The sequence below is a fragment of the Solanum verrucosum genome, unplaced genomic scaffold, assembly GCF_900185275.1.
Source record: "Solanum verrucosum unplaced genomic scaffold, falcon-dt-bn FXZP01000032.1, whole genome shotgun sequence".
NCBI classification, from domain to species: Eukaryota; Viridiplantae; Streptophyta; class Magnoliopsida; order Solanales; family Solanaceae; genus Solanum; species Solanum verrucosum.
The window spans coordinates 2,252,944-2,266,408 of NW_026020569.1; the positions used below are offsets into that span (position 1 = coordinate 2,252,944).

At 28.7% G+C, this 13,465-nt stretch overlaps 1 protein-coding gene across 1 annotated transcript; it reads left to right on the forward strand.

Annotated features, from left to right (window-relative positions):
* Positions 1-11,488: 11,488 nt before the first annotated feature.
* Positions 11,489-13,035, forward strand: LOC125811107 (AAA-ATPase At3g28510-like). Its single transcript, XM_049490601.1, has 2 exons — positions 11,489-12,056; positions 12,137-13,035. The coding sequence occupies exons 1-2, from the start codon at positions 11,489-11,491 to the stop codon at positions 13,033-13,035; spliced, it is 1,467 nt and encodes a 488-aa protein (XP_049346558.1).
* Positions 13,036-13,465: the final 430 nt, after the last annotated feature.

Consider the following 13,465-nt stretch of genomic DNA (forward strand, 5'->3'; position numbering starts at 1 on the left):
TGCTTTTGAGTTAATTATAGTGCAGTTTCAAAATTGCTAAATTTCTCAAATTTTGAATTACTCATCTCTTCTGGTGGTGAATGTAGGTCTAATGACCGAACCATGTAAAACGTTTTTGCCTATTTCTCTTATTAACGATCTCAATTATCGGCTGCCTTCAATTTGAAATTTGATTTGTTTTGTCTTTTTGAAATGCCAGCAAATTTGTTGCTACGATCAAATTTCTTGTTTATTTGAGGTGTTCTGTTAACTTATCTATGAGTGGTAATTTTTTTCTTAAGCATAATTAGTGCCGTCAAAATAGGCTTGGCCCACTAGGCCGGCCCAACCCAACCCTTGAATTAAATGAGGTTGAGATCAATTTTTTCAGCCCAATTAGGAACGAGACTTTTTAGTCCAACCTCATTTGGCCCGCTGACCTTATAGGCCCAACTCGCAAGCCTCATAGGCTAGCCCACAGGCTTTGAATTTTAGAAACATATATTATATATATTTTAAGTAATGTTTTACTTGTTAAGATTTTGTCAATAAATATTTTTAAAATATCAATATAAAATCAAGACTGTATTTTTTACATATCTTTTACATTTTAGGGTCATTAGCCCACTAAATTTTCTTACTAGCCCAAATTCATTGCTCCATTATAACTTTGAATCTTTGATCGCTTTTACTTTTATTTTTATGCCTAACTTTTCATTTCTCCTTAATTGTCTTGTTTATGAAAATAGTGATCATGTACTTTTTTTTGCTCGGATGAATCTTACGAATGTTGTATCTTGACTATTATGTATTTGTTTTGTAAATATTCACCAAAGTATGTGTAATTCATGAATGAATTTATGTATGTATTGATGTCGTGTTCATCGGACATCAACGTTCGTAATCTTTCTAAGAAGAAAATGTTGTCCGTTTTTAAGTTGAGGGGTCAACCCGTCCCAAACCGTGGCCCGCAACTGCTATTTTATAGGCCCTTTAATTAAAAGAGTCAGCCCGTTCCAACTTATTTAACTCTTTAGCCTGTTAGGGTTGGATCAGATTGGGCTGGCCCAGTCCATTTTGATAGCTCTAAGAACAACGGAAAATAGCGGAACCGTACATGAGGTTTCCAAAATGAACATCACTCAATTGAGATGTCTAAGTGAAAGTTAATGTCAATTTTAGGGGGCAACCGATGGGTTTGACCAAATTTAAATAAAATTAAGAGATACCTTTTGTTCATTTTTTCTCTTTTAACCACTTAACCCATCTTTTAAATGTATATAAACGAGAAGATGACATAAATAGTCCTTAACTTTAGGAGTAGGTCTAAAATGGTCTCTTAACTATACACTTACCGATTTTAGTCCCTTAACTATAAACTTACCGATTTTAGTCATTTAAGTATTCAAAAACTTACCAGATTTGGTCTTTATTTTTTAAATACAAATATTTTAGTAACGAATTATAAAACGTATTTGACAGTATTGTATTATGCTTAAAATGTTACCGGATAACATTTCCTTATTTAACACCGTCAACATATATATTTTACACGTCAATTTTTTATAAATATAATATAACCTAAAACGTTACTCAGGAATACGTTTAACCAGTTTTGTAAATTTTTAAAAAAACATACCCCCTCCATCCCATTTTATGGGACACTTTTTGGTTTCAAGATTCAAACAAGTATATCTTTGATCGTAAAATTTTTATAGATCCTTTAAACATTTTGAATTATCAGTTATTGTGACTTATAGTACTTTTTACGTAGTTTATAAATATATAAATTTTATTTTAAAAAATTGAAAATTTGCGGTCAAACTTAAACTGTTTGACTCTCAAAAATTGAAATGGAGACACATAAATTTGGATAGAGAGGCTTAGCTAAATTTGTTTCAAAGCTTCCTCGTCCATTTTTTCCATTTTCTGATTCATATCCTTCGTTTGCATAGTATATTCAACAGAGATGGATGAAGGAGCTCTTTGTGCAGTTTGTCGCAGTGATGGTAATCGCGTATATGTGGAGAATTTTCAGTGGAGGAAACTTTTCCCTCTCTCCCAAATCGAAACGTTTTGACATCTCGTACACAATTACGGGAAGGCAACGTTGAATCGGGAATATAGAGATACTCCTCTGCCAGGTAGGTCATTTCGTTTCGAGACGAATCACAGAGATGCAGTCATTCAGGAAGTTTACCGCTACCGCGGATGAATTGCCGCACGTCTACAAGAATTAGAGAATGACATACAACAAAAAGACCAGCAAATCGCTCATCTTCAGGGGTATAGTGAATTTTTGGATTCTTGAATGATTTTTACGTTTCTTTGGTCTCTTTGCGTCTGAATGACTATATTTTGTTACATTTCAGTCAATATAATGTACCATTTGCTCCGGTAGCAGCTAGAATTTCACACCAACAAGATATATCTGTAAATTTCTATGACCCACATAATTATATTTTGGTTTAATAGTTAATATAAGTTAAATCCTAAATATTTGTGGAGAAGTGAGAGTTACTTGGTAGTTTTAAAATTACCCATCATCTCCACTGCTCACCATGATGGAAAATGCGAATAATGTTAAAAACACTCTTATTTAAATGATTCTCTCTCTGCAATAAAGATATAGTCTTATCTATCAAAGTTATTCATAAAGTGTAAGGCAGGAGAGAGAAACAATTTTTGAAGAACAAATAAAAAAGACTTCCGCTCAATTCAAGTTAAAATTCTTGAAAAACATTATGGCGATTCGGGTATGTATTCTTGATTGAATTGTTATAGTAATAGATTTGTGTGAAAAACATATAGTTTTACGATCCTGAATAACTTATAGGATTTATGAATGTTTAGATTGTTTGTGTTTTTACAATCCATTAAAATCTTTACATGTGGTATCAGAGCCTGTTTTAAGAACTAATGATTTTTCATAGAATTAATGTTTTGTTTATTTGAAAACAGTAATGGGTATTGACTTAATTGTATGTCTGATTCGGATTCAACTTATTACATTTTGAGTAGTTCAGTTTCACTCTGTGAAAACTTGAATTTGTATTAGAATATGTGTTATTTTCTTTAAAATTAAGGAAATAAATTTTAGTAATGACCTTCAAAAGAAGTTATGTGAATTAAATAGTGAAGTGTTGATCCATAATTTGTTTTGTTTTATAACATCACTGTTATATATAATAATTCATATATGCATAATGTCATTATCCCTTATTATTGTACTAATTTTGCCATTTAAAGGTGTTTAGTATTAAGGGAAATCATTATTCACTATTATGATGTATTTTATTTTGAAATTATGTATATGAGATTAGTTAATCACCAAAGCGATCTAATCTTTGAAGAACTAATTCAAAATAATAATAATAAAATTTATATCTAATTATCGGTTATTTTGATGCTTGTAACCGATATAACACTTATGGATATATTGAAGTTTTTGGTTATAAGATATTTACGGATCACCCAAAGGTTCATTATTTATTTTTATAATCATTTAACATTAAGGAGATAATTTAGATGTGTCGTTAATTTTATTTATCTATCCAAAGATAATAAATATTATTGATTGAGACATTAAAAATTATTGAATTACGTTAAAGACATTTAAACATCATTATGTCTAAAGTTGTATTTTGATGTTTCGCCCAAAGGAGGACATCAATATACATTTAAGAATTTATAAATCATTTCTAAATTTGATAGTATGTTTGAAATTCAAAACTCAAAGTATTAACAAATAAGCATGTTCCATTTGTAGCAAATAATTTTGAGTAACAAATAGTTTGAAAATATTAATGATAATTAATTGAAGGCATAGAAATATAAGAGCCATAACAAAATAGAATATTTGTTTTCCTTATTTATCTCAAAATAATTATTTCAAACAGATTTCTCAGTCGTCACTCTATTCTAATTCGAATTTATTTTTATACAGTAATCCTCATTCTCCTGTAATTGACAGTTTCTTATCAGTATTAATAAAGTATGGTGGCAGATGAGATCTTTCAGGTTAGTGTTATTTTAAAATTTTTGTGTAATTGATTGCATGAAAAATGAATTTTTTTAAATGTAAATTGTTGTTAGTTATTGGTATGAATTATTTTTCATTTTTTGGTTTTAAAATTACATAAAATTTATTTGAAATTAGTATACTAGATATATCAGACATGTATAGAAATTGATAATGTTTTTGGTATGATTCTGATGTGATTGAACTCTATTTTTTTTGCATTTATATTAGAATGAATTTGGTGTACTGTTTATTTAATAAATGACAATTACTAGTTAGAAATTGTATAATTTTTGTATTCTTTTGACAAGAATCTGGTATGAATTAGTGATGACTTTTGGCATGAAATATTTATAGAAAGTATCCATAAAAATGGTATGAAATTTGTGCCTAAAATGGTATACTAGAAAGTGTTCATAAAATGGTATACTAGTTATATCGACATGTTTGGAAATTGATAATTTTTTGGTACGATTCTGATATGATTGAACTTTATTTTTTTGGCATTATATTATAATGGATTTTAGCATGATAATGGAATGAATTTGGTATACTGTTAATTTAATAAATGACAATTACTAGTTAGAAATGGTATTTTTTTTATATTACTAGTACATTTTATTTGTTTATAAAAAAATGGTTCATAGTGTGATCTTGTATATGATAATTTTGATATGAACCATGATTGCAAAAGAATGACTATATATTATTTTGTTATATTTTATATGAATTGTGGATTCAAATGGGTCCATATAATCGGTATAAATCGATATATAATTGATATAAAATTGGTATGAACCATTTTTTTTATAATGATTAATTCAAAGAAAAATTCACACCAAAACAATCAATATATAAATGATATAAAATCGGTATGAACTATTTTTTACAATGATTAATACAAAATCAAAATTCATAGTAAAATCATACGATAGGTTCATTTATTTTTGAAATCAAAATTCATACCAAAATCATAGAGTAGATCCATTTATTTTTAAAACCACACACACACACACACATATATATATATAATCGATATAAAAGCGGATAAAATCAAATCAAATAATCAATATGAACCATTCTTTATAATGACCAATTACAAATCAAAATTCATGCCAAAATCAAATGGTAGATTCATTTATTTTTAAAATCATAATTCATACCAAATTCAGACAACTTAGCAGATATATAATCTTGGAAAATAGAAAACATATAATTTAAATCATTATTCATACAATTCAAATTATTTATTAATGGTATGCAACAAAAGATAGCAATCTAAAGAAAGAAAAAAAAAATGAAGATAAAGGAGGAATAGAAGGAAAAACATAGGAAATAAATAAATGTAAATAAAGATAGATAGATATATATAGAAAATAGTGAACAACATATTTAAATTTAATATTAGAAAAAAATAGTATTTATCAAGAGTACGAAGAGTTATTAAGTGTTAATAGTAGTACTGAAAATACTAGTAAAATAAGAAAAACCAGGATTAAGAGCTAACGTTGTTGGGGGATTGGAACCTTTTAAATATTTCTATCAATTTAAATATATAGCTTATAAAAAGATATTATTGTATTTAAAATCAAGGATAAGGAAGAGTAATAAAAAGATTATATATTTAAATAAATTTCACATGATAAATTAAATTAATTTTTATTTATTTAATTATAAACCCACAAATAAACAAAATTATATTAGAATCTATTTATTTTTATGCAATATAATCATAAATCCATAAGTAAACAAAATCATATATTTTTTCTATATAAACTACCTTATTAGACATACATCACTACTATATATACTAATATTATCTTTACTTTCAAACAATTACATATATTACCACTTTTAATATTTCATATCATATATTAATATATTATTTGAAGATACAATTAGATTATTAGATACCCACATATCTTAAAACTAGGATTGATTAATTATCTGCTTAATTAACTCTTTCACTCCAAATCAACCACTATCTCTTAATTCTCCCCTCCCATATTTATTACTCAATTATGTCTCCTCCTTTTTGATTCAAGAATTTCATCGTACAATTTCATTCCAACAATAGCTAATCTACTCTCTTCTTCTCAAGATATCATCACCATGACCGACAAATTCTCCTGAACTCAAATATTATTTTGTATTGTTCATTTATAACTAGATCAAATCAAAGTAACTGCTACAGAGAAAACTTTAATTCAGAGTGTGTCTTGATTGTTTGTCTCTGAAAGAAATGGATCTTAGTTTTGATTATGTTATACCACAATGCAAAAGGATCAAAGGGAGTATTGTAGAGAGTTTTGTTTGTTGGTGTTCTTCTAAGGCTTTCTTTGGTTACCGTGACATGGATTTGGTAGTACCAACATTACTTTGATATAGCCCTTGAAACATGTGTATCCAATATGTAGTAAAATTAATTAAGATCTAAGTTGTATTTTTAGTAATGGGGTGTCTGACCATGTATACGTATCCACCATTAAATTTTGGATACATGATTTTTAACAATACGATGATATTAATGATACGATAGATACTCTACAGTCGTGATTTGTTCCTAAATTCATGTGTTTCAGCTACATTTCATATTTAGATACACATAATTAAATGTATATGCTTATTTTGTATTTGAAATACATGTTTTTGGATATAACGTATGAAAATTAAATACACATAATTAAATGTATATGCTTTATCTTTTTAGATACACATAATTAGATGTATATGCTTACTATGTATTCGTGATACATGTTTTTGGATATAACATATGCAATTGATACTTGATACATCAAATTAATACTAGATACGTATAAAAGATACATGAAATTATAATATTTTATATATATATATATATATATAGATACATAATATCAATACTAGATACCTATAACAAATACATGAAATTAATGCTAGATACTTCTATGATACATATGAATGTACTTGCAGGACACTCATGTATCTAAGTGTTTAATTTGTTGGATACATCATATATTGATAATAGATACATCAAATTAATGAATTTATTATTTTAAGAGTAATAATTTGAAATTAATCAAATTGCATTACCAAGATATACATGTTTTTATCTTATATTAATAATACTAATGAATTTACTATTTTAAAGAATAATAAAATGAATCTATGTATTTTGAAAATCCTCAATTACTCCTCTAATTAAGGAAATTAGTTCCAAACAATTAATTTAAATAAACAAATTTTGTAACTCAATTTTAAAATTCGGCAGATACATGTGTCTCATGGATTCAGACTCATGTATCCTAAGCATAAAATGTGGTACATGAAGTAATATTTGAAACTATTGGAAATCTTAATAATTAAGACCTAAACTAGTGGGATTTATGTGGTTTGACCTTTTGTATGTTTTTTTCTCCTTTTTTGCAAAACATGTAAATGCGTTTTTCCTTGGATTATGACAGAAGGTCAAAGTTTCTTTCATATCAATACCATTTGAAACACTTGTAGCCAACATTGGAACTGAAACTAAAGAGAAATAGATGTGATATAATCATGCTGGTATAGTAATTCTAATATCAGATAAGCAAATTAAAATAAATAAACATAAGACTATTTTTAAATAATATACTTATTGAATACTAGGCTGTTTATGAACACAATTGTTGGCCAACAAAGAAAATAAGACAACAAATATTGTGTCATAATTTGTGTCTGACAATTCCAATACTTTGCTATGATTTATAGTCTTCTTCTTCTTCTTTTGATTCTGAACTTCAAATAAAATACTCCTCCATAACTTTTCTTTTGAAGAATTTGCCTCTCTTAGAAATAAAGAAAAAAGTAGAAGAAGCAATAAAATAGATTCTAAAATTTATTTATTTGTGGGTTCATAATTAAATAGCATAATTGTAGTTAAATGATTTTTGAAGATAAAAGTCTTAAATTGAATGATTTTATTGATACAAAATAAAGTTTCAAAATTATTGCTATCTCTGCAATTTTGAATTACTCATCTCTTCCGATGGTGGATGTAGGTCTAATGACCTCATCGCGTAAATTTGTGCCTATTTCTCTTATTAACGATCTAAATTATCGGTTGACTTCATTTTGAAATTTGATCTGTTTTTCTCTTTTTGAAATGCTAGCAAATTTGTTGTGGCGAGTAAATTTCTTGTTAATTTGAAGTGTTCCGATAACTTATATACGAGTGGTAATTTTCTCATGTATAATGCTCTTTATTACTACTTATATTACAAAATTAGATCGTCATGATTTACCTCCTTTGTAAGTATAAGATAAGTAACTGATTCAACAGAAAATGATTAAAAATATCTTTAAATTATACGAAATTGAATGAATATCACCAATTAATATTTTGGTCTAAAAATATTATATTCTTATTGTTATTTGTAGATAAAAATATCAGTTTTTTTTGGGAATAAAGATATTGTATTTTTTAAAACACGTTATTTTTCTATAAAATACCATTTTTAGAGAACCTATTCCTTTATTTTTTCTTCTATTAAAATTCATTTTACTAGTATAAAAGTCGAAAATAATCTATTTTCTTCATGATCTTCTTTTATCAATTAAAATATAATTACCTCATATACTTTTTAAATTGTTAATATATGTCACAACTATTACATAATTGATTTTCATTTTGATAATGATTTTAAAAATCTAGTAAATAGAAAATATTTTTATTTTATCAATATTTTTTGAATTGAAGTAAGATACACATTTGCTAATAAATTTCTTGATTTTAAATTAGTAATATGTAAAGAGGGTAAAAAATAATTCTATTGATGCATTAAAGATATGCTGTAATTTGAAGCAATGAAATAAAGTTTCATATTTCTATGACATTATCGATATTTTAAAGATATACTGAAATTTGAAGCAATGAAAATAAAGTTTCATATTTTTATGACATTATTATGTTTGTATCTTAACTTTAAAACATTATCCTTCTTCAAAATTCGATTTTTTATTTTTATTTTTTTTATGATTATCAAAATGATAATTATTATGATCTTATATATATATATATATATATTACAATATTTTTACTAGAAAATAACATGTTTTGAAATAACATTTTTTACCCAAAAGTATATTATAAAGATACTTTTAGATCAAACTGTGACACACGCATACCCTCTCTTTCCTCGAAACTGTAGAAAGATTCTTTCCACATTTTAATTTTTAACGAAAGGTTCTTTTGACCTTATTTCTTTAATTATTTTTTCACTTAAAATGTTATCCAAAGGCAATGCTTTTAGAAGGTTCCAACCAAGAAGCAATGGTACGTACTCTTGATAATACTGTGAGAAAATAGAAACACATTGATTATTTTCAAGAGTCATGTTCTATCATTCGATCGGGGCACCTTAGTCCTTTTATGGGACTTGCCATAGGCACGTTACCCAATAATTTCACTTTCAATATCTGTCTCAATAACATGCATGTTAGCTCTTGAAAATCGAATTCATAACATTGAATCTATAGATTGATACCATGAAAAAAATACTACACTTAGAGCCTAATGACAACCCGAAAGTTAGCTCGGTGGGATACGATTTAATGAAAAACAAAGTAATAGTGTATAATTGCTACAATTAAGAATGTGTAATTGTGGTAATTAAAGTAGTGTAAATTACATAAATCTCATAGTTTTAATATGAAATTATAATCTATCCCTAATAAGTTTCTAGTTATATTAATCCTTTAAAAATTAAAAAAATCAAATACAATAATTGAAGCTCGGATACATTAATATATAGCTCGGATACATTAAATACTGTCTCGGATACATTAATATGTAGCTCAGATACATTAAAAAACTAGCTCGGATACATTAAATACTGGCTCGGATATATTACTATGTAGCTCGGATACAATAAAAACTAGCTTGGATACATAATATGTAGCTCAAATACATTAAATACTGGCTCGGATACATTAATATGCAGCTCGAATACATTAAAGAAATATGAAATTATGGAGATTTCTAAAAGTAATAGGGGATAATAGAAATAAGTTAAACAAAATGTGTGTTTCTGTAATTTGTTCATTAAAGTAAGCCAAAGAAAATTTCTTCCAAAATTTACGTTCAATACGATCATGTCACTTAGTAAATACTAATTACTTCCTCCGTCTCGATTTAGGTAAAATAATTTGACTTGACATGAAATTTAAAATTTTTAATTTAAACTTGTTGTGCAACTATAAATCATTTAATTAGAATAAAAAAGTTTTAATTATTACTAAATATAAAAATGTGTCTTGTTTTTTTAAGCTGGACTGAAAAGAAAAAATGTGTTAAATACATTAGGATAGAGAAAATACGTGTAAACAGTTACCCTCTCTATTCCTAATTACTTGTCCACTTTTGAATTGCTACACCTATTAAGAAAACAATTATTGACATAGTGAGTTTACTATTTTACCCCTATTAATTATGAAGTGGATGAATTAAAAACTTCAGATTCTCACGAAGTTCTACCTTTTTCAAAGTAATTAATTGAGGGTATAATAGGTAAAAAAAAATTGTCCTTTTTTTACTTGTTAAAATGGACAAATAATTAAAAATATCTATAAAAAGAAAAGTGGACAAATAATTAGGGACATAGAGAGTAATAAACACCCATTTCATTAATAGCGTAACGAAAATGATAAAGCAATCTGCTATAAAATACTAAAATTCAATAATAGAGTAACGAAAATGTGTACATAGTTAATTAGTGTATATAGCTTTTAACTCTTTCCATGAAATGCTTCGTGGCCAAGGTAGTACTCCGTCGTATAACATATAGTATTTTGCACTAAATGATTGATCCATGAATATTGGAACGTGTAGAATGCCCAATTTTATAATGAAGATCGAAGCCCCTTTTACATAAGAAATTTGTATTGAATGAAAAAGCAAAAGTGATAGGAGTAGTTTATAGCTCGAGTTGGACCATCTTTTCAGTTTTTTGTCCATTTTCCCCCAAAAAGTTGTGGAAATTAAGTCGGAAACGAACATATTGGTTTTATATTTTCATTTTCAATTTACTTGAGTCCCAAGGAATACCCATGTTTTTGGGAAATAATATTCAATTGTAGAATCGTAAAGATGACTGAGTTGGTGCAGTAGATGATATTTCGTAAGGAAGGTTCAAGAATGATTCCATCTACGTAGAGTTCATCCCACCAAACTTGTCTAGTGTGACTTACATATTCTCTATGATTTTTGAGCTATTGCACAGGAGCGAGTTCTGATGTGCGGAAAGTTCCATAAAAATACACAATTGTAGTGAAGTTCCCTTAAAGCGGACCGCGTTCAACCGGGCACCGACCAACTTTTTTTGTATTAGTGCCGCACGAAGTGCCTTTGTTCCCCTGCTATATATAGTTGTATGTATAGTTTTATTAAGCCCCATCATTAACTTCATACTAATACACTTCTTTTCTTCATTCAAAATCTTGCACACAAATACAGCTAAAAATATAAAGGACAACATGGTAGATACATTGACTGAATTATGCTCCAAGCTTGCTGGACTGATGTTCATTTTGGGCACAATTCAGCAACTTGTCCCCCGTTCTTTCTACGAGCGCATCAAAACATTGTGGCATCGATTCGAAAATTATTTCTACCCTTATGTCCAAATTACCATCGATGAATATTCCAATGATAAAAGAAATGAAGTCTACTCTCTTATCAAAGTTTATTTAGGTACTAAGTCCACTAATGATGCAAAGTATCTTAAAGCTGAAATGTTCAAGAAGAGCAAGTCTTTAGCTGTTAGTTTGGACGAAGGAGAAGAGGTAATTGATGAATTCCATGGTGTCAAGCTTAAATGGAACTCTTACAAGGAAACATTCACTGATAATTCTCCAGGGGGACGTTCTCAACTTCCGATTGAAAAGAAATGTTACACGCTAACTTTCAATAAGAAAAATCAAGACATGGTCACCGGACAATATTTGAGACATGTGATGGAAGAAGGCAAGGCCATTGAGTTCAAGAACAAGAAGCAGAAGATCTACTCTAACGAAGAGGGGGAGTGGTATTGGTATGGTAAAGGTAAGTACATAGATCATGTGGTATAATAAAATAACTTGGATGAATTACTAAAAGATTTGTTTTTTTTGTACCATTTATAGGTATGTGGAGGCACATCAATTTCGAGCACCCTGCAACATTTGATACTCTCGCTATGGATCCTACGAAGAAGGAAGAAATAATCAATGATCTCGTTGCTTTCAGCAAGGGGAAGGACTACTATTCCAAGGTTGGAAAGGCGTGGAAGCGCGGCTACCTTCTTTATGGTCCACCAGGGACTGGAAAATCAACTATGATTGCAGCTATTGCGAATTTCTTGAACTATGATATTTATGATCTTGAGCTCACCTCTGTTAAGGATAACTCAGGGCTTAAGAAATTGCTCATGGAAACAACCAGCAAGTCCATCATTGTCATTGAAGATGTCGATTGTTCTATCGATCTCACAGGCAAGAGAAAGAAGAAAAAGAAAAAGGAAACGACGAATGAGGAGGAGGAAGAAGATTCAGACTCGACTACAGAGAAAAAGAGCGACAAGAATGAATCAGGCAAACTTACTCTTTCGGGGCTGCTGAATTTCATAGATGGAATATGGTCAGCTTGTGGTCAAGAGAGAATTATAATATTTACGACTAATCATGTGGACAAACTTGATCCAGCTTTGATACGTAGAGGACGGATGGATATGCACATTGAGATGTCGTATTGCAGATACGAAGCATTCAAAGTGTTGGCTAAGAATTACTTGGGAATTGAAACACATCCTCTGTTTCAAGAGATTCAACGTTTATTAGAGGAAGTAGACGTGAGCCCTTGTGATGTGGCTGAGAACTTGATGCCCAAAAATGCTTCAGGAAAGCCTGAGATTTGCTTGGAAAACTTACTCAAAGTTTTGAAAAAGGCCAAGAGAAAGGCCAGCTTGAATTCCCAGAAGAACAAAAACTCCTCCACAAAACTACTAGTCAAAACTTATGGCCGTTTCAAAAAACTGTTTGAATGAAGTGATTTACCTTTAATTCTTAACACTTTTTTCACTTGTTGGGGGTCGAGAGGTAGACTTTTTCCTTGTATACAAGGACAATAACAAGTATCGGTTTCGGGGAGGGAGGGTGGAGTGTACGGAGAACTTATTCCTTCCTTACTTGGGTAGAGACTAGAGAGGTTGTTCCTGACAAGCAGTTCTAGTTCTAGAAAAAATAAGATGCTGTTACGTTGTACTCTTTACCTTTTGTATTTTCGCATTAGTATTTGTCTAACCAAACATACACTTTAATTAGTTTGCTAAAGCTTTCTCTGTTGATCACTTTTGTCAACTAGAATCATCAGTTGTCACAGTGTAATGAACATAAAAGTTTTATTTGGATCATGAACTAATCGTTCAGAAGGCAAAAACATACTAAAGTAACCTTTGAAATCAAGTAAAAATAATT